Below are 24,715 nucleotides of genomic sequence, written 5' to 3' on the forward strand. Positions count from 1 at the left end.
CGCCTTCAAAAAGACTAATTATTCAAACGTAGTATTATTTTTTTCGTAAGATATCTCTTAGTACGTACAAAATCAAGTTTTTAAATCCTAATAAACCAATTAGCTAAATGGGAAAGCATAGAGGAATTTGGACAAAAAGATGTAAAGGCTAGGGTTAGTCAGTGAAGCCTAAACACAGAAATAAGGATTCCGAGGGAATATTCAAAGTTTTGTATCAAGAATGGAACTAACAGCTACGATATGAACTAAAAAAGATATATAATATTAAAACTTTTACGAATCAAGGTCTAAAAAATTCAAAAAGAAAAAAAGAAAAAGATACAAAACTCAAGAAAGTTAAAACTTAGCGTCCGAATTGTAGCTTCGACTTCCAAGAGGTTTCCGGAATATGTTTAGTTTCGATCCACGAGGCGTTGTGCGCGTAGAGCTAGGAGTGTTCTGCTAAACAAACATGGCCATTGACATAACGGTAACATTGACTACGAATATAATTAATTACCTCGCTAGAAGACTGAATATTGCTGCGGAGTTTTGCTTGTACTTTTCTCACCAACGAGCCGACTGGAGTCAACTTTGAGCCTTTGGCACCCGGAGTGGGACTGGTTCTTTTCGAGCCTACCTTTGCCGATTGTCTAGACGTTGACTTAGATGGGGAGGAAGCCATCTGGAACAATTTGGAGTTATAGCAAATAGACAATAAATAACCGGGTAAAAATGGATAAACAAGACGATTTACCGATGGAGTAGAAATGTTCTCTTTGACAGCATTTCTTGCTGGCGTCGGAGGCCCCGGGCGCGTGTAAGAAGTAAGACTTGCATCACGATGCTTCTTACGTTCGGCACTGCTTGAGATACTACGAGTGTCGTTTGAATCCGTGGAAAGATCTGCTTCTAGCTCATATGATCGTCGTTTTCGGGGCTGCATAACTGGCGTCTCCATGTCCGTTGGGTTCCAAGAGCTGGAGCGACGTTTACGGGTGTTCATAGCGGGAGGTGTATTCATACTTAGCATCGACGTTGCTAAAGATAGGTGTTGTACAGTGTCGTGATGATTGCCTGCCCTGCTAGAGCTTGCCAATGGCTGTTCAAATATGGTTAAGTCACTTTGCCGAAGACGTTCGTCATTCATTTCAGCAGGGTAAGCTGAACGCATATGTGGCGGTTGCATGGTATTTCGTCTAAGAAGCTCGCTGACCCGAGTACTAGAATCTTCGACGCGACACTTTCCTGCCAATTATGAAAAAATAAAATAACATAAGTACCAACACATCTCTTCCTCTGGGAATCTCAAGATTTACCTTCCTTCATTTCGTTCAGGTACGAGCTGCTGAAGAGTTCACCGTCTTCATCGTCACAAGTAAAAAGACGGCCTGCCCCATGTGGAACATTGGTGCCACGTGATGTAATAGAAATGTCACTGCGATTGCTGCAAACGCTGCTGGTCGAGTCGCGACGACTGGGAGGGATTTTAAAAATGCTATTGGCATCAGATCCGTCACCGAACGCCAACTGAGGAGCTCTGAAAACTTCGGTAACTGCTTGTCGTTCTCTGCCGGTCGTCACAACATCGCTACGTGAAGGACGCAGGGAGCGACGGCGGGCGTCAATCATGGCATCAGCCAATGTTCCGCCTGACAAATTCATCAAAAAATTTGTAGTTGCACGGGCAAAAGTTGTCGACTGCAGAAATTCGACGGTGTCACGAATCTCAGTTTAAAATTTTAAGAAACACGGAACAAGAATATGGTTTACCCTCGGACGCAGTGTTGCCTCGTTGCAGTGCCCTAAAACAACGAAGAAGAGGATTAGGGGATGGATTCTTAAAGAACTTAATAATAGAGATTCAAAACAAAATTGTTGTTGCTTACAAGGAGTGTCTTGTGTTGCGTGCATTAGCTTTGTCCTTTTCGGAGGAGATTTGCGCCAACAAGTAATTTTGCTCAGTTTTAAGGCTGCGGTTCTCGTGAGCTAGTTTTTTCTTTTCCATGTTTAAGGAAGCAACTTCTTCCTCAAGTTTATCCAACTGATTTTGCATTTTTTCGAACTAATGCGCATCAGGAGAAAACACATAAATAGAATAAAACTGATGAAGCATTGTTTTGCATTAGCAAAACCTACCTTAACTGCGTATTGGTTAACGACATCGTCTTTGTAATTGAGCTGTTTCTTGGCGTTGTCATACTTTCTGCGTAGTAGAGCAATTTCGGCATCCAGGTCCTGAGAGGAGGACTTGCTCGTATGGTTGCTGTCAAGCTACAACAAGCATAGAAGAATTATTATTTCAGCAAAAACCACTGAATCTACAAACAAATAAATACCTCTTCCTTTTTAATGGAATGCAGTTCCTGGTTGGCCCGCACCAACGAGTCATCAAGACGCTTTTCCAGCTCAATCTTCGCTTTGTTTGCAGCTTCTAGCTCGTTTGTCAATATGCTGACTTTATGTTCAAGGGGTGCTTGCGAATTATTAGCGACAGTCAGATTGACGAGCTTCTCTTGCATCGCTTTCATTTGTGACTGAGCCACCGAAAGGCGAGCTTCCAATGCAGCCTTTTCTTTGCGGTGTTCTAGGGCAATATCTCCCTTACCCTGCGATGTTTTCGTCTTTTCTAAGGCAAGTTCACTCTGAAGTCCTTGAATTTCGGTTTCAAACGCATTGGTCTTTTTCACCAACATTTCGTTTTCAGTTGAAAGAGTTGAAATTTTAGCAGAAAAATTTCGTTCAAGGATCTCCTTCTCTTGAGCACTGGCCTCAATCTGCAAACTGATAGTATCAACCGAGCCTGAGAGTTCCGTCACTTGAGCCACTTTAGACTGAAGTTCTGCTTCCATGGTCTTCAGCTGCGATTCTAACTCGGTCACTGTCGATCGGAGATTGGCTTCAACTTCACGGGACTTTTCTTCAATACGTTGTTTTTCTTGTGTCACAAGTAACTGATCCGCTTTTAGGCGGATGCATTCAGTTTCCAAACCAACACACGACTTAGAAAATGTTTCAACTTGAAGCGTTAATTGAGATATTTGTTGTTCCATCTCCAGCTTTTCATTTTCATGGCGAACATTGTCCGAATCTGCCATTTCTTCCTTCTCCTTCTTCAATAGCGCTTCGGACTTTACAAGTTTATCTACTTCAGCCTCCATCTGTGCTAGTTTAACCTGAAGAGAATCCGCCAGCTCGCTTGCTTCCTTTTTCGCCAAAACTAGGGCTGCAAAAGCACTTTTGTCCTCTGAAGATCGTTGTTTTTCAATATCTAATTCACGCTTTAGATTGGCGACGGCTGTTTCCAATTCACGCTGGTTGCTGTCGCTAGAACTCTGTATGTCTGACAAGGCTTTGAAAAAAGCAACTTGGGCTGTGGCAGACTGCTCCTTCTCTACTTTTAGCTCATTAATTGATCGTTCTATGGTGGCTTCACGTTCCAAAAGCTGTTTTTCAAGAGTTAAAACAGACTGTGACTTTTCGCTTGCGTTGGTCGACAAATTCAAAACTGTGGACTCCAAATCAAAAATGCGAGCCTTAAGCGACTGTTGTTCCGTCTGACTTTGTTTCAGGTGTGATTCTGTGTACTCAACCTTTTCAGCGAGTAGTCCTATTTGAATTTCCTTGGACTCCAGATCTTGAAGCAAGCGATTAGCCTCCTCTTCAGCATTTGCTTTTTCGATCTCCAAAACCTCTCGAACCCTTTCCAAGTTAGCTTTTTTGCAAGATAATTCCTGGATTTCTGAAGTGAGCTGCTCCATTGCCACTTCGAGGTTTCTCATTTCACCTTGGACAGCTTGCAAAACGGCCATTTCATTCGTTAGGTGACCCTTTTCTTCAACTGTTACTTTTAAATCGGACTCCAACTTACAAACTTTCACTGTAAGGATTTCCATTTGCCTTTCTGTTTGTTCTCGGGAAAGGTGAGATTGTTGCAGCAGCTCAACGTGCTCCTTTAGTTTGAGGTTGGCATCAGTGAGTTTTTGTTCTAGCTCATGCCGAGATGCTTCAAATGAGGCAAGCAAAGACGCGTTTCGTTCTTCGTTCCGACTTTGCGTCTCGAGTAATTCTTGTTTTTCATTTTCCAATATTTGAATTCGTCGCACGTAGTTGGATTCTGCAGTTTCCTTTTCCTGGCGAAGATTACTAATCACGAGTTCCAATTCGGTTAAAGCATTTGATTGTTCAAACAGTTTTTGTTCCTTGAATTCTACATCTTTTCTGGCCAATTCGCCTTCCAACTGTACCTTTGTTTCAGACTCTTCGCAAGCTGCTTTGGTTTCTAAATACATTTGCTCAAATCCAGATTTCTCTAAGTGTAATGCTTCACGTTCATTTTCCAATTTTGTACAGTCTTCCTTTAGTTTATGGTTGAGCACTTCGGCTGTTTCAAGACGCTCGTCCAGTTGCTTAATACGCTCAGTGTGCTCTTGAGTTAATTCAGAAAGACGATGTTCGAATGCCACCAGCTGTTCTTTATGTAGCAACTCCATGCGTTGTTTTTCTTCTTCTAAATGTGACCACTTCTCCGTCATTTGAGAGTATCTCTTAGATAGCTCTTCCACTTCACATTCTAACGACGATTTTTGGGCAATCATTTCAGTTAACTCCGACTCCATATGATGAATTTTTTGCTGTGATTCTTCCATCACCTTAATATTTGATTCCAGCTCTTCCTTTAGAGCATTCAAATCAGTTTCAAACATGGTTTTCTCCTTGGTGATGCATGAAGTCAGGTTAGACACTTCTATTTTGAGTAAATCATTTTCTTCAACAAGTTTGGCTTTTTCGGCGCTCACTTCCTCAACACGACGATGAAGCTGTTCGGTCACCTCAAGCTGTTCGCCCATTTGATTAACGCGCTTTGTACATTCTTCAGTTAGCTGGGAGAGGCGGGTTTCGAACTCTTGAATTTGTTGTTTATGAAATCCATCCATACGTTGGTTTTCATTTTCTAGATGTATGCGCTCAATGGCCACCTTGCAGCATTCGGCAGACAATTTATCTACTTCAGACTCCAGCGACGATTTATTGGCTACCAACTCAGCTAATTCTAATTCCAAGTGTTGAATTTTCTGTTGAGAATCGTCCATTGCCTTCGCATTAATCTCCAGCTCTTCTTTAAGGGTTTTAAGGTTACATTCCAGCACACCCTTCTCCATAGTGATTGTTGAGACAAGTTCAGAAACTTCTTTTTTGAGTATGTCATTTTCGCAGCATAGTTTTGTCTTCTCGCCATTTAACTCTTCAATGCACGCTTCACGTTCTATTTCTTTTTGCAAAGCTTGCTCTAACCTTTTCTCCGCGGCAGTTATTTCGTCACATTTATTTTCAATTTGCTGTTTAAGAATTTCGTTTTCTTGGCGAGAATTATCCTGTAAAGTTGCTAATTCTGCTTTTAGGATGTCATGTGCTGTTTGGAACTCTTTTCTAGAACTCTCCAGTGAAGCCAATTGTTGACACAGGCTTTCTTTATCCACTCCAAGACCGACTACTTGAGATTCCAGAGCATTCTTTTCTTGGGACAAGGACTCCAAATGAACTTGAAGGGATTGAATGGTTTGCTTGTGCTGTGCAATAAGGTTCTCTCGAATTTCTCTTTCCTCTTTGGCTTCATCCAGGGCTGTCTGCAATGCAGTCTTGCCGTTGTCAATAGCGGCTTGGAGTGTGGATATTTGCTGATCAAAAAAACTCTTCGAAGTTATCAGTTCTGCAGTCTCTTGCTCAAGTGAACGAACAGATGATTCCAAATAGTTGATGCGTTGTGCTGCCTCGTTATGTTTCTGCTCAGTAGCCAGAATGCGGTTGGCCTGTTCCGAGATCTCGTTCTTCTTGGATTCCAGCTCCACCAACAGACCTTTTGAATGCAGAAATAATTCAATATGTAATGAAGCTATTCCTTTGTTAACGATCCAATAATAAATAAAAATATATAAATAACTCACAATCCTTTTCTGTTTGGAATTCCTCGCGTGAAACCTGTGCTGCCTGCAATAGTTGTTGGACTTCCAATTGCAGATGATCACGCTCCTGGTATAAGTTGTTGAGGTCGGTTTCAAGTTGCGACGAGCGACTTTCAGAAAGCAATCTTGCTTCTAAAGCGGCCTCCAATTGCGCTTTTAAGGAATTAGTGGTTTCGCAGAAATCGGTGATTTTGGTGTTAGCCAATTCTAACTCATTATTGGCTTTTTCCAAACGGGATTGAAACTCTTGTTTAGAAACCTCGAACGCAGATTTCAAATCCGAATTTTGGTGTTCAAGATCAAGTTTAGTCTGGTTTAATTGCTGTTTTTCGGCTTCTAAAACCAAAACTGTTTCTGATGTTACTGCCAATTTAACGTGAAGGCTTTGAAGCTTTTCTTCTAAATCATTTATGGTCTGGGACTGGTCAGCAATTTGTTGTTGGCTCATCTCTAATTGGCTTGACGCTTCAGCCAATTTATTCTGAAATATGGATTCATTCGCAGACATAGTTGCCTGCAAGTCGAGATGACTCTGCTCCAACGCTGCCATTTTCTGTCCTAGCTGCATTTTCTCTGCAGTTAGTTCTTGAATGGATTGTTCGAAAGCTTGTTTTGCGAGTTGAGTTTCATCCAGTTGTTGATTCAACAAATCGATGTGATGACTCAATTCCAACGTTTTCTGGGTACGGATCTCCAACTGCTGTTGAGCTCGGCTCATTTCGTTCCGAAATTCCGCTTGCAATCCATCTAGTGAATGACGAAGCTCTTCCTTTTCTTTACTTAGTGAGTCACACCCTAGAGACAGCTGTTCCAGGCTTGATTTGGCCTGATCCAGCTGCACGTGTAAGGATTGATTTTCGAGGTTGGCTTCTTCAACCTGGCGATGGAGGCAACGTTTATCTTCCTCAAGAGAAGCGGTGCGCTGTTGAAATATCCTTTTCTCGGAATCAAACTGGTCCGATTGACGAGCAAAATCTCTGCGGTAAGATTCCAAATCATCCTGCAGTTTTTCCGCCTGAATAAAATAGTTAAGTATTAATTAAAGTTGAACTTCTTAAAACTTTAATGAATTCCGTACCTCAATGGACAATAAGCTATATCCAATGCTCTCCCTTTCGCACGGAGACCTCGGCGCATTCAGTCGTGCATGCATCTCAGAACACGTTCGGCTCTTCTCTTCAAGAACATCAATCCATTGTGCCTTCTCTTCCAACGAATGCTTCAGTTCAGCGTTCTCTGTACGAATAGAATCTAAAAGGAGTTGATATTCTGCCGACTCGCGCTCAAACCGAGCGACAGTCTCGTTCAAATCGATTTGAAGTTGTCTGATCTGCAAATAACGAATGAAACATGAGTACAAAATTTGTTTAATGGATTATACGCTTTAAAATCAGCACTTAGTTTATACCTGTTTGCGATCTTTTTCTTGTCGAATTTTCATCGCTTCATACTCTATGTTAAGGTCACAATACTTCTGGCAGGAAGATTCGTACTCATCTTGCATTTTCTTAAGTTTTTTTTTCAAATTTGTGATTTTAACGTCGGTGTCAGGACCGGAAGAGTCTGGCAATTGGCAGTCACGGAGTCGCTGTTCAAGATCACTGTTCTTTTTTTCTAGATCTTTCACCTTTCGTTTCAAATCCTCCATTCGTAATGTAAGGGCAGATGATTCGTCCGATTCCGATAGCAGTTCAGACTGTAGTCGACGGATTTCATCATTCTTATCACTGATTTCCTTCTGAAGTCGTGTTAAACGAAGGGCCATTGGAGACTAAACCAAATAAAAATATTAGTACCAAGCAATATTGAAAACAGTCAAGCAGATATACATCAAGGAATCGTTTCAATGGTGAGTTCTTCATTGAAGACAATGAGGAAAGTGGTGAAGATGTGTAAAACGTGATAGGCTTTGTGAAGCTGGTTTCTATAAATTATCAAAAATAAAATGGTATTGAATTTAAGAAAACAAAGTTTTTTTATTAATGATTTTTAAATTTCATGTCTTTGCAGTATATACCTTGTACATCCTGCAGTACATCATTTAACCTGCCTCTTGTAAGCTGGTCATCATTGACAATAGCAAGAAGTATAGCTTCAATAACTTTTTGATCTTCTGTTGACAGGTTCCACATTGTTTTCTCTTTAATTACTTCACATGGTTTCTGTACCATTGTAAGATGCATGCAGATGACAATGAGCTTAGCAAGTTCATCCTCATTTCCAGATGCAGCAGCATCATAATCAACAACATTCTCCTGCAGCTTGTATTCTTGAAAAAAAGAAATGAATCATAAGCATTTCTTGTTATTTTACATATGACGACCCTTCTTACCTCTCAAAATATTTATGGTCTGAAGCCAGGGATCAGTTCCGTCAGTAGGATGGCTTCTGAGAAAACTTAGAATATGGATAAAAAACCAGCCATCAGACAAGTTTTTTATTCTCTCGACGGACGTTGTAGTGTCTGAACAGCAGTTGACCCATCTCAGCAATGTGTCTTTTTTTTGTCCCATGTCTGAACAAAGAACAACTACAACTTAGCAATTCATGAACAGTGAAAGGAAGAAATCATTTTCACTTACTTGTTAAAATAAATCAAAAATCAAATATTTAAAACTATTAAACTGTTGGTTTAAAGTTAAAAGCAATTAAGGACAAGAACGGTAATGCGACATACTTCGTAACTGAACTTCATACATATGTCTCAACGGTGAAAACTCCTTTGAGTCCTACCCTACCTCATTCAAATTTGAAGTCGACTACGGGCATTTTAAATGAAGCCACTTCCTACTAGAAGTTATTCGATGATTGTTATAGATGGCGTCGTCCGCGTCGACCGTCAATGAATGTAAAGCTGGTAAGGACATGATAAACTATTTAGCCAGTTACCTGGCGGCGTTTCCTTCGTTTGATCCGTCGTATTGTTTCCTTATTTAGGTTTAGAGCATCAAGGTGCGCCTTCAGGCAATATTTGATTCATAAAAAAATATATTCTAGAACCAATTAACCATGCAAAGTGTGCTACAGTTTCTCATTTCGAGAAAACTGCTTTCCCAATAATTCATCATCCCGTCTAATAAAAATAGACGCTTTTGCTTCACATGGATGATGAATATTCCATGAATGTCCCGCTTGTTGTAGCCCATCACAAAAGGAAAGAGCACACCGGAAGGGTCTAACCAGCGTCAGTCTTATCGCATGAGATTAAAAAACCCGAAGCGTCTATAATTTTCCACCAAGAAATATAAGCAGGTTTTTTTATGATTTACGGATTTGAAGGGGTGACGTACAACCTGACACTCTCCTTTTTAAACCCAGCACCTGTTGGGAAAACTAGTGTAGACTACTAACGTGTGTTCCTAACCGGACAAGTTAAGAAAACCCTAACTTGCAGTACTGTTAGTTGAAAATACATTTTCAATAAGCCCTCTTTCGACAAGAAAACGTTGTTACCTGGGGGCGTTCGGTCACACACAATAGCTTAGTATCTTTGTTTGTATTGCCAATTCGCCCTATAAACTTTAACAAAGTTGGCTCAAAATTTTTGTTAGTATTCTCATTGTAAAAGGGTTGATAGCCTAAAACTGTCAAGGTCTAGCATATCGCCATTTTCAAGTTCGTTGGGGTTTAAAAATTCGATAGCCTAACTATGCGTGTGGTAAAGGTAACCCCTATAATGTATCTCGGCGCCAATGGACTCATATTACCGACATATCATACATGCAGCCGGGTGGAAGAATAGAATAAGAAAGGATAGAGGTTTCTTCGCCCTCTTGGCTCCAAGACATTTTTGCTCGTGAGGAAATCGCATTGCAGCCAATGTAAAGCCAGGAAAAAAAAATAGCCATGTCTAACATACGCAGATGTGTGTCGTATAATTTTGGGAGGTACGCACTTGGCCTACTTTCAACGTAGCTTTGAACTTGTTACCATATAAAATGTGATGACCCGATTTCGTATGCCAGAGACAAATAATAACGAAGAAATTACACAGAAAAATAAAATTTCAACATAACCAAATCACAGGTGGGAGCCAACTTTGTACTATATTACGACAATGGGTACATTTGAGAAGAAAGGCGTGACGCAGTGAGGGAATAATGAAACTCTTAAACCAAAAACGACAAAAAAAACTTAACGATCCTGGGTTTCATGTACCAGATCTATAAAGATTGTTTCGACCAGAAAACTTATCATAAGCTGGATGTGCTTTTAATGCTAGTGCGCAATTTGTAGTGCGCATTGTGGACTCGATCTCTCCTGATGTAGAACTTCGTTGCGTGTATAACCAAACTTAAAATTCAATACCACCCGGCTTGTTATTACAGAACGTTTCGGCTTTCAAAACAAAACAGGTTTTTCTGTGTTTGTATCCTTACAAAAGCATAGTTTGGGATGGTAACGAAGACAAGGCCATTGAGTTATGCATTATTTTTCTAACGTACTCGAAATAAACCTTTAGAACAAAATACCTGTTCCTCAGTGCAAAGAGAAGAATACACTTTTCCACTTACCTGTGTAATTTCACGTTTCAATTTTACGAAAATTTCTCATTCTGTGCGTAAAATCTAATTGACTTTTATTTAACATGACGTAGGAATTTTTTGAAATATCCCAGTGATGGAGCTGTTATGCTTTGAAGACGGCTAGCAACAACTTTCCGGTGGGTTTAATTAAATACTATTTTATGTAAATCAAAAACCACTTGCTCCAGGCGAGGCTCGAACTCGCGACCTCGGCATATCTTATCTTTTGTTCGATTGAACCACATAAATACTGTCGTATAAGTACCATGCGCTAACCAACTGCGCCACTGGAGCTGATGAATTTTATCAAATCACGTAAGCAAATACCTGGCTTTACCTCTGCTGTATTTCAAGTTTCGTCTTTATATCTGGGGCATCTCCATGCAGCCAACTGTCGTACGAAAATGGTTATAATGCTAAGCACTCCATACTCGAATGTAGTCAACTTGCATGGCGGCATCGTCCTGAGAAGTTCGGTACCAAGTAGGATACCATTCACACTTTCTTTCCCAGAAAGAACGCATCTGAGTCGAGCTGGATCCAGTCCATGGTTTGTTATAAGGAACATTCACACAACCATCAGGGAAAAAATTACCTCCAACAGCAACGTTTAGAACAAAATGGAACTGTTAAAAATAAAAATCAAGTAGAAAAAAAAGTGATCAAATACGATACGAAGTGATGGAAAATGTAAATTTCTGGGCAATTTACCTTCTTGTCAAAGGGAGCCATTTTTGTTCCTGCAGCCCATGGATTGGTTCCAGTCAGCCCGGATAACTGCCAAAAGCCACCAGCTGGTGGAGATACAGAACCCACCACCTGGCCGTCTACCTTAAACGTGATACCAGTGGAAAGCCATTCAAGACGGTAAATGTGAAAGTCGGAGGAGTACGTTCCATTCGATAATAACCTAAAAGCATAATACATTTTAATTGTTTCTTTTTTGTGCAATACTCGTTACGTTACAGGTAACTCTAATTACTTTGCCCAAGATGTCTTTCGGAATTGATTGTTGGCACCGTCTGGACCCCAGTGAAGGGTAGAGTACATTTTGCTATTTCCAATCTTGCCTTGGCCATCATTGCAAGTCAAATCAGCGTTTCCTCTAGCTTCCACGATATCTATCTCACCAGAACGGGGCCAATTTCCGTAGACCGAGTCCGTTGGCAGCATCCAAATCGCTTTTGCAAGTAAAAAATAACGATAAAATTGTTAATTTTTTTGTTAATTTTTAAGGTCTTGTTCTGTAGATATTACATCATGACACAATTTTTTACCTGGCCAAATCCAATCGCCTCGAGGCATTTTTGCGCGGACCTCCACCGTTCCATACGTGAAGCTGAATGATTTACTCGTCACGATCCGCGCTGATTGGATTGGATTGATAATTTCTGCCCCAGCCTGGCTAAAGTTATTAAACAGAAAATAAATTTTATTCTTGCACATGTCAATAAGCGTTTTATTAAGAAGGAAAATACGATACACGAAACATCCGTTATCCCAGTTGATATTGCATCCTTCCTTATTCAAATCCAAAGTCCCCGTGTAAAGAAAATCGTTGCCGAAGCGATCGGCGGTCAATGTCGGCTTTATAAAAAGCACTCCATTTTTGACATAACTATGACAAATTGGCGTTTTTGTTAGAACGTTAGCTTATAAGCTTAGAACCAAAAAAGAACATTACCTGTTTTCTGTGCGATTCGTATAATACTGGAATTCGTTGTTGCCCCCTCGCCAGGCAGTGATCAGGTGTTGCCAGCGATTACGATCCAAGGTGTTGAAATCCTCTTGGAAAACGAGTTGACTGGTCTGAGCCAAAACGATGGCCAAAAAGAATTGGAGAGTGAAAAAAACGAAAAATAAGCTTTCAGACGAATATCTGAATGACATTTTGTCCAATAATGTAGCGCTCCGTTGTACTGCAGCCGTTCAGTTTGAAAAGCTGTCGGCCAATGACCAGGATACGAACTGCAACGCAGCGATGAAAAATATAAAATAGACAATTTCCGTTCTCATCAAAAAGCTGTTCAGCTCAGCTTGTCCAGCACTTACATCCGGGAACATGCCCTAAAAAAATACGTCATACGGTAGGTGCTAGATAAACAGCTGCTGAAACTCCTGATTGAATACATTACTAGAGTGGATGATCACCTGTGCATAAGCGAACCCACAATATGTGCGTTAGAACCAATGCCAGTAAGGTAGCCATATCTCACATCATTGGTGGTCCACCCAGTTGCCTGAGATACAAGTGTGCAGCTGGTTTTTATCATGTTCCCCGTGTCAGCTCTCGAATATCGTTTTAATGACCCCTTCAATCCTAACACATGTTTCACGTCTAATGTAATCGTAGAGACCATGAAGTTGTAATCAATCACTGAGTCCCAATTAAGCCCAAGCATTACACAATGATTTTTTAGAATTTTAATTGTATAAAAGTGCAACAAGTTGACGTAAAGTATGGGGAGATTGAGCTTTAAAAAGATGTACATCGTATACAGCAGCCTCGTAGAAACAAACTGCGTTTCTAACTAATGAGCTGAGTTCGTTGTACGGACATTATTGTAAGGCAGGTTTAATCAAATAGCTCTCTGAAGCAACACAACGCTATAGCCTTGTACCATAGCTCCTACAGAAAATAACAAAATAAAAAATGGTCCTCGTTTATCTAATATATCGTTCAGTCCAGATGGCGAGGCGGGTACGTAAGTCACGGAACGTGCGACAACTGGTGATGAAATTATTTTCGTTCACCTGCTAGGCAGAGGTGCGTGTCACTTTAGTCGATCACAGCATTCCTAGCACCAGCACATAGTCTTTATTGCGCTAGCCCTCGAACTCAAAATGAAATCATTTCACGCGATTAAATGTTCGCTCTGCTGGGCCACCGTGTTTTTGGTAATATTGAACTTCAATAATGTGTCGGCCCTCGAATGGAACGGCGCTGGAACCGATACTCGTTGGGCACTTCAGTGTGATTTCATAGGCCGGGATATGAAAAACCAACTCAGTACCGGAGACCAATGCGGATCTCTTTGTAAAGCAAATCCTCCTTGCAGCCATTTCACGTGGACTAATTATCAAGTACAATTTTTTTTTTCCATTTAAAAATCTGTTATTTCACTAATTGAATTGATTAATTATAACACAGGGGGGGACGTGTTGGATGAAATCGGGTTTAGTGTCGGAATTTGATTCCGTGTCGAAAACAACCGACAGTGCAGTTTGCGGGTTTCTCAAATCGACTACGGGTGTGCCTTCTAATGCATGGAACGACGCTGGATCCTTAAAATGGGCATTGAATTGCGATTTCATGGGTCGTGATTTGGCAGCAGTAGCGAGCGCTCCTGAAACCTGCGGACCCACTTGTCAGTCTAATCTGCAGTGCAGTCACTTTGTTTGGACGAATTATCAAGTAAATCTAATAAGTTTATTTATGGTCACCACATTGATGCGACATTAACAAATTTCATTAATGTCTTCAGGGGGGAACCTGCTGGTTAAAGAGGAGCGGCGCTTCTGAATGCGATGCAATTGTTAAGTTGGATTCTGGTGCTGTTTGTGGCTTCATGAAGTACTAATCAATAGCTTATTCTACTATGTCTACTGCATTTGCTTATTGTACCAATGTAGAATGTTTTGTTTTCTTGGAACTAGCTTCAATCTATTAAACAGGCAACATTCGGTTCGCTGTAATACACAAGTTGCAAGGTCTTCTCTCTTCGTTTTCGGTAGCATACATCAATAACATAACGCTAATGCTTCATTCTTGGAAAAAGCTATGATTTTATGATGTTGCATATTTGAGATCATATCTAGTTTCATCAGATGACCTTCACAAATTTTACCTGTCACGATCTGGCCTCGAATTCAGGGCCTCTGTACGGTCATAGAAATTAGCATTTTGCTTCTTTTAACCCGTGTTGCTTACGGAATTTAATTCCTTGATTTTTTAACATTTTCTGTGGTCGTTAGCTCAAGCACGACATACCGCTCGTGGTGAAGGTGAAGTAACATAATGGTTTCTTTCAGTGATATATTTATTGCAGATACTACATGTTATACGACCGTGTGGCCTAATGGATAAGGCGTCGGACTTCTAATTAAGAAAAGATATCCGAAAATTGCGGGTTCGAGTCCCGCCACGATTACACCTAATTCAACAATAGCCTTATTATTATTTCAGCTGCCCTAAAATAGGACTGGGAAAAGACCCAGAGTAAGATCGATTTGCTTAACGATTTAATCAAAATTAAACTAAAGATTTTGTTTGGCAAATAATTTGTAATTAGATACGAGATGTAATCAACAGACCATGTGGCCTAATGGATAAGGCGTCGGACTTCTAATATAATATGTATATACTATGAAATGACATCCGAAAATTGCGGGTTCGAGTCCCGCCACGGTTTGATCTGTGAAAAGTATTACCAAATTCATTATTATTCCAGTAAACACTCACTTTGAAATCCTGAGATCTTTTTGCAGAGGAAACATTCCTTTTATAGCACCGCACTCTTTGTCACTATTGGTATGTGCCATCACAGGTATAGTATACAAGACCGTGTGGCCTAACGGATAAGGCGTCGGACTTCTAATTAAGAAAAGATATCCGAAAATTGCGGGTTCGAGTCCCGCCACGATTACTTGTAGGGTAATTAAGACACTCGAAGTATTGATTTGACCTCATTGATGTTGTAGAACATATCGCGTTATAAACAAGACAACAATAATGTTCTTCATGCTCTTTTGTTTACGGAACTATTATTTCCTTCACAACAACTTAGATGTCAAACGTGTATTTCTATTCATCGTTATAACGTCTTCATAATGAAAAGCAACTAGATATTCAATCGCATAAAACAGCTATGCTTTTAAGGATTCCATACGCGGATGTAGTCAACTTGTATGGCGGAATCATCACGAGATGTCCTGTACCAGGTAGGATACCATTCGCACTTCTTCTCCCAGAAAGTGCGCATTGGTGTTGAACTAACCGTTCCGTAAGTGAAACTAAATGACTTGCTCGTCACAATGCGCGCTGATTGAATTGGATTGATGATTTCCTCCCCACTTTGCCTAGTTCAATGAGACAATAAATCTGTTTACATCCATCACGTATAGAGTTGGGTCACATAAAATCTATAAGAATTACATGACACATCCGCCATTCCAGTCAATGTTGCAGCCTTCCTTGTTTAAATCAAGCGTTCCAGTGTAAAGAAAATCATTACTGAACCGATGTGCAGTCAGTGTTGGTTTAATAAACAGCATTCCATTTTTAACATAACTGATAGGGACTCACCTGTTTTCTGTTCGATTAGTGTAATATTGGAACTCGCCATTGCCGCCTCGCCACCCGGTGATCACATGATGCCAACGGCTGCTATGTAAAGTATTAAATTCTTCATCGAAAATGAGCTCACCGACATTTCGTGCCGCAACTCTTCTTGTGATGCATTGCGACAGAAAAAAAAACTACGATGAATCGCTCGAGTTGAAACGTCCTCATCCCTTTTGATGGAAGGATCTAACTTACTCGAACAAAATGAGGGCGCATTTCGTACGAATACAGAGGCAACTATTATACTACGAGCCGAGACATAACTTACCAGCACAAATAGCTAGTCTTCTCTCGAAGGGACTCCTAAATGTTGTTGTCAACTTCGTGGAACTGCATGCGGGGGAAAGGGGATTCAACTATCCGTGGGCAACTAGAGGCGGTCCTGTCCACGTTTCCAGTTCGTTGGAATTAGTTGACAGTTGGCAAATAAGCGATCAAAGGGTAATGTATTCTAGTTGCATATGTACCATCGATGGATTTATCAACCATGCTGTTACAGTTGAATTGAACTGAAAGAAAAGTGACGGTTTCATTGCGATCCCCGTGAAAGGATATCCTGTTCAGTAAACAAACCCATGTTTGACTGTAGAAATTAATGCCGATGTGTTCCAGCATTCGTATCTAAGCTTCATTAAGCTGTCTGTCTAAAGCACGAGGAAGAGGACGAGTTCACCCGCAATATTGTTATCGAGCTTATGCAAAAATGCGGCCTCGTCGTCCAACTCCGATATTTTTAGGTATCAGGTTCTTGTATCTGATAGCCGTTCGTACTACGTTGGCTCTTTCCTGGAACGGAATCGACAGTGACATCCAATGGGCACCCGATTGCGATTTCCTGGGTCGAGATTTCAAAAACGAACTCACTAGTGGTAATCTGTGCGGGCCTTTTTGCAAAGCCAACCCCCAATGCAGTCACTTCACATGGACCAATTATCAGGTAGAAAACTAATTACTTGCTGTAACATTGCACAATTTGATAAGCTGATAAAATCAGGGAGGTACTTGCTGGATGAAAGAAGGTTTCGTGACGGCTTTCGACGTGGTGTCAAAAACAAACGAGGATGCGGTTTGCGGATTTTTGAAGTCACACAACGGACATCCGTCACGTGACAATTGGAAGGACGAAGGAAACTACATTTGGGCACCAACGTGTGATTTTTTCAACAAGGATTTCACGAGCGTTGTGGCTACCACTTTTGATTATAGTGGACCAGCCTGTCTAGCCGATCCGACGTGTAGCCATTTCATCTGGACAGATTATGAGGTATAGGCCGATAGTTTAACAAGTCCGTTAGTGTGTGACCCACATGTTGTCTACCTTTATTTCGATGCTGTAGGGCGGCTGTTGTTGGTTGAAGACGGGCGTTGCTTCTGAATGTGACGCCTTGGTAAAGACTGTCTCGAACGCAGCCTGTGGCTTCATGAAATATTAATAGATCCTCATAGATATCATCTGTATTGTTTAGGTGTAGGTTGTTAATAGCTGTTTTCCTCTTCTGTATATGGATTCCCACTGAACCACTAAATCCAAATATTAACCAACTGTAAAGTTTCCGCAGTAAAGGATTGTTGTTATACGTAAACATTCTGTACATCATTGGATTCCACAACGATGCGACTCCTTATCAGCGCTAACTTGTTTCGTGCAATTCGCTCGCAATTCCAGTGATTCTGTTACATCAACCTTCACTGTTTCTCCGTCGCCATTCTCTGATCAATTAATGTCAACGCCAGTGAACAGAAAGTGTTAAATTCCGCGTCTAAAATGGGCGCACAAGTTTACCAGCAACGACTGGCGGGTCCGCTTGTGATCCCATCCGCTAGTTTGATGACAACTTCGTCGCGCTTCATCGAAGGGTAACTAGATTTCAACTATTCAAAGCCGATTAAGGGAGCGACTGCACGTCTTTTTCTGACTGGTTATAAGGGCCATCGAAACTAGCATAGAATACTAGCATATAACATACAAAGGACTGGCATTGAGTCCTTGCTAAATCCTATGTATCCATAGAACTCATGTATTATTGCGTTCAACTTACGAGAAGTTTGGACAAGTGAATAAAAGTTAGGTTGACTACGTACTTACGGTAACGGATAGTAGGATTTCAATACCATAATTACTCATTAACGGTTATCAAGCAGAAGCTCACGCTGGCTCACGATTGGTTGTCGGCTCAGAAGAGAGAATTTCTTCTACTTCTACGTGACATTTTGTAAAATACTGCTACAGGCGAGGCTCGAACTCGCGACCTCGGCATTTCTTAACAGAATTGCTGGAATTGAATCATGAATACTGCCATATAAGTACCATGCGCTAACCAACTGCGCCACTGAAGCTCTGATATCTCACAGCCATCGTAATGTAAATATATTCAAGTGTTTCAATAAAATTTCGTCCCTACAATTGACTACTTATGATATGTCAAGTAGCAAATAACAGAGCCTTTCTTATTTACCTTTTTTATTTTTTTCATTCGCTTGATAATCGAACCAGGTTGGCCGAGCGGTTAAGGCGCCAGACTTAAGATCTGGTCTCTGTTAATAGAGACGAGGGTTCGATCCCCTCACCTGGTATAACAACTAGTACTAATGACATATTGATCCAAAAACAAGCTATTTGAAGATCTGTTTTTAATATTGCATAGGGTCTCCGTGGAGACTATAGAATAGTACAGGTTTTGAAATCCCAGTCCATTTGAAAAAAAAAAAAACGCAAGGAATAAGCTTGAAACTTAAAACAAAACCTGAATCCACAAGCTTTAAAACGAATCAAATATAAACGAATGTGTAGGATGCGTCGAATAAGATGCAAGGTTTTTCTCTCCGTTGCTGCGGAAAGTGCATCCGGGAGCGGACGGAAATCTACCCACGCACGCAAATCCTTAAAAAAAAAAAACCTTTATTAGATATTAAGCAGAGGTCGCAACACGCTGCTGACTTTCTGTCTGATTTCCAACTTGGAAACGACTCGATTGTTTAGCGTCTGGGATTTAATGAGAACCGTGAATTAATTATTTCGTGTTGTTTTAGCTGTTCATAGACTAGCAATTATTTATTACCAAGGAATACGCTCGCTAAGTTTTTGGGGGCGATCTGAAGACGAGAATCAGCAAAACAGCAGTTGCATTAACAAAGAGTGAATAATTTAAGACAAGGCAAGCATGTCTGGCTTTTAGGTAACTAGCCACCGCGCAAAGACGAGTTAAAAACCTCATTCGTTAAACGACGTACCTAATGAAAATCTTACTTTGATCCAAAACTAAGATTATTTTATGTACCTTTGTCTTCGAAATAATCCATAACTCAATTGCGCATCTGAAGTATCGCTCTGCAAGTCAAAACGAACTCTGTTGCCTTCCTCATGACTATTATATTTGCTCAATGACCCACGTACGAACGCGGTGGACCCAAAGCGTAAAGCCTTTGACCTCACGCTGTTCCAGAGTAGTACCGACATCATTTTCATGCTGTCCATTCACGACTGCCGGTGCCAGGGTGTCTGCAAAGGGCTTCCAAATTTCGTCGTTGCTTGTCAAAACTCCTAACAAAGGCTATTTTTCCTTCGGACTTTATACTTTTCTTAGTCCTTATAGAACAAGTTGGTTTATAAGCAGCTTTGCTGACTGCGTGTGCCATCAAATTTTAAGCCTTCCTTTCTCGGAGGATTTAAAATACAAAACTTCTGGTGTCGTTTACTTTGAACTCGGACACCCCGAAACTCTTCTCTACCATTCTTGGCTCAACAATCTTACGGCGTTTTTCAGAATGTCCCCATGGAAATTGAAAGCTTCTTTTTGACGTCAAGGAAATCAACATTCGGGACTTGGTGAAGGTAATAAAATAGCAAACCATGCTCCAGGCGAGGCTCGAACTCGCGACCTCGGCATTTCTTATTTCACTCAGGTAATATTGATGAATACTGTCATATAAGTACCATGCGCTAACCAACTGCGCTACTGGAGCTGTTTGGGTAAGCAAATAGGGTAAAAGTATTCAGCCGAACGGTCTGTATCCAGGGAGTAGCTTTCAAAAAAAAAAAAGAAAGTCCCTAATCTAAAAAAAAAAAAATATACAACAATGTTTGGTTTGTACGCAGAATAAAGTCCCGTCGTAGATTGTGTCTTCGATTGTGCTCAAGTCTGCGAAACAAGTTGATTATTTGCTGTTGAAGTTTCACTTTTACAGTTGTACACTGTCGCGGTACATACAAGGGAAATGTATTTACGTTTATTTCTGTACGTCGACCCCTCCCTTTGATCTCTTAACACAAAAAATGGTGGTCGTGACATCCGCACGAATGCTCGCAACTTGGGAGCGTATACCGTTACATCCACAGAGATCCTTTACGTGATCTTGCAAAGGACAAGGAAACGGTGTGTTCAACTTTTGGAGACGAGTTACGAGTTGCGTGATGGAAGCAATATCCGGAACTCTCTCGAGAGGCTTATCCCGTTTTCCTGGACCCTTTACATCGTGCACATTAAATACGTAAGAAAACGACGACATAGAACTTACGTAGGGAAAATCATTTTAAATAAAACCTGCTGAGTCAATTGGTTAAACAAAAAGGGAAACGTCAAAGCCAGAAAACGTAATCTTAATCGCCATAGCGTCCACTTAGTTAAATTGAAGATAAATAAATCGAAAATAGATTCTCTGTGAATATCAGGATGCTCAGACACAATTCAAAATACAAGCAGATTTTGTCCATTCTTCCGGAAAAAATGTATTTGAATGTAAATCCGGTTTCAGTTGGAGATGTACTATGCAAATGCATGTCCTATGACAGAGGGCATATACCTGCTAGCTCACATGATTTGTTTCTACAAGACGAAACGGACATTTGCAAACAGGGCCACTGTTAACACCGTACATCAACTTGAATTATCTTTTTTTTTTTCAAGCTAAACACACGAAGATGTCGGCTAAAGTAACATTTATTCCAAAGCGTTGGTCTTGATCTCTTGCGGTGATGACCACTCGCATAAAAACCCCATTTGCTTGGGTATACATGGACATTTATCGCTTATATTAGATAAGGACGTTACGTAATTCCTGATCCGTTGGTAAAACGGGAATTTATTCAAAGTCATCACGACTCGCGATCGACTGTAGGAGAAAGACCGGCAGATGTCGACAGTTTTCTTTTTTAGTGACACGTACTCGGGATGTTGTACAGTTGAAGAGCTACACTCCAGTCCGGCTTATCCATTTAAAGCTTTCTTTTTATATACAAGGAAGCCATAACTTTTGTCGACATTTAATTTCTGTTTGGTCTAATACAATTTATTTTTATTTTCTCCTTTCTCGTTCTTTATTTTTCTTCTTCCCTCGGCGACGGGTGAAAATAAATAGGGGGCATAGAGTACGTGTATAGCACTACATCAATAAACAGACTGTTCGTACGACTCAACGTCTCGCTATCCGTTCATCGTCATTAGCGCAAGCTGTATACGTAATCATTACCAATGTTATTCATTTACGCACAATGACGAACTTGCCAAGTTAAGCTCTAAAACTCTTTTGTAATGATTTTTACAATCCTCTGTCTATTAATTCTTCAACGACCCCCCAAGTTTTTGGCGCACGTCACTGAATGCACAATAAACTCATTTATCACTATACAAAGGGCTTCACATTAGCGTCAAATGTACCTATTAGCATTGGACAATGTCATCATCGACCTCCTTTTTTTTTGTATGGAACTATTGGCCATCTGAGTATCATTAGAAACCATTAAAATAAAGAATAGGGATTTTCCTATGGTTGCTGCAAAGTAATCCACCAGATAATAGCAATAACGCCTTTATGGCAGCAATGTTCCTTGAGTTATACGTATCAGTTCCATATGAGCGGACCAAAGAAAATTAATAATAAATACATACATAAAAAAAAAATACTTTATTTAATAAATATGGCCGGTACATCAATACTCTCTAACCTCCCTCTAGTGGGATGTCGTGTTCAGTTGCCCGATATCTTTGTGTAAAAGGTTTTTGTATAACTATATAAGGACATGGTGATTCCTTCGGCTATCAGACTGCGTACCACAAGTACACGTCCATGTATAGAAAGATGTGCATGCTAGTGGGTACGAACATATTAAAGCACGTAGCGTAAATATTATACGTTACATGTTTCTTCCTTTCTTCATCCTTTTGGCGAATGCACGACTCGTGCATGTAACCATCTACACCAATCGCTTTTGTTTCTCATGACGAAAAGGCCACGGCTTTCATCATCCTACAATTTTAGCTGCCACTGATCTTTAAAATACGGCGAATAGAGCTGAAGAATGAACAGAGAAACTCGCCGAAGTAAGAGAAGAGCTAAGCAGTAGCACAGACAAAGGAAAGTAAACATTCACGTGTAATACGCCTGAAAACAAAACAAAACAAAGGTAATGAGCAGAAAACTTTGCGTAGCTACATTCCGAAAATGCAAAAAAAAAAAAAAAAATATATGAGTTGCCCATTTTGCAAAACAACAAGACGCTTTTTCAATTTTCATAATCATCTCGACTCTTATCCGTTTTCTCGGGGCTGAAAAAAAAGAAAGCGAAGCAGTTGTGATCAATTTTTGATTTACCGTTATGACATGGAATTACTGTGTATAGATGTGTGTCTGCTGAAGGATGTCGTGAGAGTCAAACGAGCGGATAAATATTGCAAGAGAGCGATAAATGATGTCGTACAGCAAAAGTAGCTCCTATGCGCTCGGTCGCCAGAAGCTCTGCCAACCCGAGTTTCCGGCAGAACGGGAATTTATCTTTTAAGTGTCGGGGGGAAAGGAGGCGAACAAATCTATATAATCCATCTTAATCCATTGGCCCTACCCATGGAAGTTGTGTACGATAAAAGTCGCTCTTTGGCTTGTCTATAAAACATTCGCAAATATAATCTTCCGACGTGTCATATGAATCTTTTCTCAGGGCTATTTTCGTATGTGTAGCGCTCGTGGTTCGAGCTATTTAATGTGTACACATAAAACAAGGGGAATGGAGTTAGATAGGCAAAGAAACTCTTTCTGATTTTTATGAAGTTGACGAATGCATGCGACGAGGAAAATGGGTTACGTATTTTCTTTTTCTTTTTCAATGGTTTATTGTTTAAATGATAGATATCCTGCTCCGTCATTTATAGTGGCAATCTACCTTTGGCGTTTAAAGTTTTTGAGTTGTGGCTATTCAAAGTATAGTTAGGTTAATGGCACTTTGATTCCGTTTTGCTCAAAAACCATTAGCCGGATGGAAAAATTAGCATTTTATTCGGAATCAGTGTTAAATTCTGATTATATTAGGTTACTGTTTCATTGAATTCCATGATGTTCCAAATTATTTTCAAAATATGCCCAACAAAATAAGCCCGACTTTTTCTATTTTTTTTTTCTTTTTCAAAAACCTCTATTTTGCTTTAAAAATGACATGATTTAGATTTAAAATTCAACGAGGATGACGAAAATGTATTTTATTTTGACCTGAGATGAAAATTTCGAGAGTTATTGAAATTCAAACTGGTTACGCGAAGAAGGCACTTTCATTGCATTTTATTCAACAACCGCTTAACGGACGGAGAAACTAATATTTTATCCTAAATTAACGTTTAAATTTTGATTTGTTTTCATGAAATTTCAAGTCAAAATTTAAAGCCTGACTTTTCGTAGAAAAAGTCGGGCTTATGTTTTTATTTGCTACAATCTAAACAGGGCAACTTGCACATGACTTACAAACGAGTATGACGAGAATCAAAGTTAATTCTGTTTTGGCCTTTGTTTGATGATTGTACCACCATAGGATACTATACAACACATTCCTCTTTAAGTGGACATGGCGCTAGATGTCAAATTGCCTAATACAAACCGGAGTGGTGCTCGTCATCTTTCCGTGATTTCCCTTCGTGATGTGTTCGTATAAGAGTACATAATTCCATTTATTGACTGGCTTCTAAAAATGTATTTATAGGAAAAAGAAGGGCATGGGTCAAATCTTTGAAAACAATTTGGCAGAGTATAGGAAAAATACCAAAAAACAAACAAACAAACAAACCAACTAATTTTGAATACGGAGAAACAAACCAAAAAGAATTTGAATAAGACGAAATGACGTGAAATAAATCAAACACGCGATGGTTTATGATAGCGCACAAGTATTACAGGAGCTCAGACCTGATTTTAAATGTAAAAAAAAACAAAAACAAAAGGAAATCCGGCCAAAAACGAAACACGTTTCGGCGTATGTATAAACACATAACCTAAACGGATATGTTGTTTATATATCCTTTGTCTTATTTTTGTTTTGCTTATTATTATTATTATTATATATATATATATATTTTTTTAAACTGTCTTCTTTGGCTACGAGTGGCTTTTTTTTGGCGACATGGTGCTCGATAAGAGAAATGAACGGAAACAAATCATCGGTGCCTAAATCAGAAACAACGAAATGGAATGTCATGTGTGTAATACGGGTCGGGAGATTGCATCCTGTAATAAGTCCTATACGTCGATTGATGTTTTAAAAACACGAAAAAAAAAAAAAAAAAAAATCAAAGATAAAGAAGGGGCGACAAAGGAAGCTATTGCCTTTCTTCCGGCATTTGACCAATAGCAGGACACCCTTTTTTTTTTTGTTTCTTCCGCAAGTGTCTGGGTATTTCCGCTTGCGATAGAAACGATTTTCTCATGGTGAGTGGCGAACAAATAAAAAGCGAGACAAACTTTTTTTTTTAGCTTGACATTGCAGGAACGAGAAAGGAGAGGGAAAAAAAAACAAAAAACAAAATTCTTATTGACATAAAATTTGGAAGAACAAGGGCGGTAGAAGTAATGGTTGTATAGTCTGGAAGGAGATGTTCTCTTTTATAACAGACACGGAGAAATATCGAGTAATCTAAAATGAATTTCGG

General features: G+C 40.0%; 3 protein-coding genes and 4 non-coding genes across 10 annotated transcripts; 2 read left to right on the plus strand and 5 right to left on the minus strand.

The window, feature by feature from the left end:
* Nucleotides 1-15: 15 nt before the first annotated feature.
* Nucleotides 16-8,667, minus strand: LOC130690011 (early endosome antigen 1-like). Of its 3 annotated transcripts, none has more exons than XM_057512965.2 (15): nt 8,525-8,667; nt 8,275-8,457; nt 7,960-8,211; nt 7,772-7,866; nt 7,351-7,713; nt 7,021-7,272; nt 5,925-6,957; nt 2,319-5,836; nt 2,119-2,253; nt 1,869-2,044; nt 1,753-1,784; nt 1,299-1,631; nt 737-1,227; nt 500-664; nt 16-438 (listed from the first exon to the last, which is right to left on the minus strand). In XM_057512965.2, the coding sequence occupies exons 2-15, from the start codon at nt 8,453-8,455 to the stop codon at nt 337-339; spliced, it is 7,128 nt and encodes a 2,375-aa protein (XP_057368948.2). In that variant the 5' UTR covers nt 8,456-8,457; nt 8,525-8,667; the 3' UTR covers nt 16-336. The 3 variants fall into 3 exon arrangements, with proteins under 3 accessions (XP_057368948.2, XP_057368947.1, XP_057368949.2); XM_057512964.2 differs by having other exon boundaries at nt 16-441; XM_057512966.2 differs by lacking the exons at nt 16-438; nt 500-664; nt 737-1,227 and having other exon boundaries at nt 1,473-1,680.
* A 1,981-nt stretch (nt 8,668-10,648) lies between these two features.
* On the minus strand, nt 10,649-10,762 carry Trnai-uau (transfer RNA isoleucine (anticodon UAU)). Its single transcript has 2 exons — nt 10,725-10,762; nt 10,649-10,684 (listed from the first exon to the last, which is right to left on the minus strand). It is a non-coding gene; the product is annotated as a tRNA-Ile (tRNA).
* A 34-nt stretch (nt 10,763-10,796) lies between these two features.
* LOC130690036 (beta-1,3-glucan-binding protein-like) lies at nt 10,797-12,496 on the minus strand. 2 transcript variants are annotated; one of them, XM_057512998.2, is made up of 6 exons: nt 12,153-12,488; nt 11,952-12,086; nt 11,746-11,873; nt 11,451-11,649; nt 11,180-11,378; nt 10,797-11,094 (listed from the first exon to the last, which is right to left on the minus strand). In XM_057512998.2, the coding sequence occupies exons 1-6, from the start codon at nt 12,356-12,358 to the stop codon at nt 10,885-10,887; spliced, it is 1,077 nt and encodes a 358-aa protein (XP_057368981.1). In that variant the 5' UTR covers nt 12,359-12,488; the 3' UTR covers nt 10,797-10,884. The 2 variants fall into 2 exon arrangements, with proteins under 2 accessions (XP_057368981.1, XP_059351525.1); XM_059495542.1 differs by having other exon boundaries at nt 11,746-12,086; nt 12,153-12,496.
* Nucleotides 12,497-13,244: 748 nt separating this feature from the next.
* LOC130690060 (uncharacterized) lies at nt 13,245-14,100 on the plus strand. The gene is made up of 3 exons (XM_057513036.2): nt 13,245-13,552; nt 13,620-13,883; nt 13,954-14,100. The coding sequence occupies exons 1-3, from the start codon at nt 13,313-13,315 to the stop codon at nt 14,047-14,049; spliced, it is 600 nt and encodes a 199-aa protein (XP_057369019.1). The 5' UTR covers nt 13,245-13,312; the 3' UTR covers nt 14,050-14,100.
* Nucleotides 14,101-18,034: 3,934 nt separating this feature from the next.
* Nucleotides 18,035-18,149, minus strand: Trnai-uau (transfer RNA isoleucine (anticodon UAU)). Its single transcript has 2 exons — nt 18,112-18,149; nt 18,035-18,070 (listed from the first exon to the last, which is right to left on the minus strand). It is a non-coding gene; the product is annotated as a tRNA-Ile (tRNA).
* A 152-nt stretch (nt 18,150-18,301) lies between these two features.
* On the plus strand, nt 18,302-18,386 carry Trnal-uaa (transfer RNA leucine (anticodon UAA)). The gene has a single exon. It is a non-coding gene; the product is annotated as a tRNA-Leu (tRNA).
* Nucleotides 18,387-19,663: 1,277 nt separating this feature from the next.
* On the minus strand, nt 19,664-19,775 carry Trnai-uau (transfer RNA isoleucine (anticodon UAU)). Its single transcript has 2 exons — nt 19,738-19,775; nt 19,664-19,699 (listed from the first exon to the last, which is right to left on the minus strand). It is a non-coding gene; the product is annotated as a tRNA-Ile (tRNA).
* Between the last annotated feature and the right edge of the window lie 4,940 nt (nt 19,776-24,715).

The sequence above is a fragment of the Daphnia carinata genome, chromosome 6, assembly GCF_022539665.2.
Source record: "Daphnia carinata strain CSIRO-1 chromosome 6, CSIRO_AGI_Dcar_HiC_V3, whole genome shotgun sequence".
Classification (NCBI taxonomy): domain Eukaryota; kingdom Metazoa; phylum Arthropoda; class Branchiopoda; order Diplostraca; family Daphniidae; genus Daphnia; species Daphnia carinata.

What these genes read in the sequence shown, in the direction of transcription:
- LOC130690036 (XM_059495542.1), bottom strand. Translation starts at nt 12,358, where the DNA reads ATGTCATTCAGATATTCGTCTGAAAGCTTATTTTTCGTTTTTTTCACT. An exon ending in ACGAATCGCACAGAAAACAG is followed by an intron (nt 12,087 to 12,152) that starts GTAATGTTCTTT and finishes AATTTGTCATAG; the next exon opens with TTATGTCAAAAATGGAGTGC. An exon ending in TGGCTCCCTTTGACAAGAAG is followed by an intron (nt 11,095 to 11,179) that starts GTAAATTGCCCA and finishes TATTTTTAACAG; the next exon opens with TTCCATTTTGTTCTAAACGT.
- LOC130690060 (XM_057513036.2), top strand. Translation starts at nt 13,313, where the DNA reads ATGAAATCATTTCACGCGATTAAATGTTCGCTCTGCTGGGCCACCGTG. An exon ending in TCACGTGGACTAATTATCAA is followed by an intron (nt 13,553 to 13,619) that starts GTACAATTTTTT and finishes ATTATAACACAG; the next exon opens with GGGGGGACGTGTTGGATGAA. An exon ending in TTGTTTGGACGAATTATCAA is followed by an intron (nt 13,884 to 13,953) that starts GTAAATCTAATA and finishes TAATGTCTTCAG; the next exon opens with GGGGGAACCTGCTGGTTAAA.
- LOC130690011 (XM_057512964.2), bottom strand. Translation starts at nt 8,455, where the DNA reads ATGGGACAAAAAAAAGACACATTGCTGAGATGGGTCAACTGCTGTTCA. An exon ending in AGAACATTTCTACTCCATCG is followed by an intron (nt 665 to 736) that starts GTAAATCGTCTT and finishes AAATTGTTCCAG; the next exon opens with ATGGCTTCCTCCCCATCTAA. An exon ending in ATATTCAGTCTTCTAGCGAG is followed by an intron (nt 442 to 499) that starts GTAATTAATTAT and finishes ATGTTTGTTTAG; the next exon opens with CAGAACACTCCTAGCTCTAC.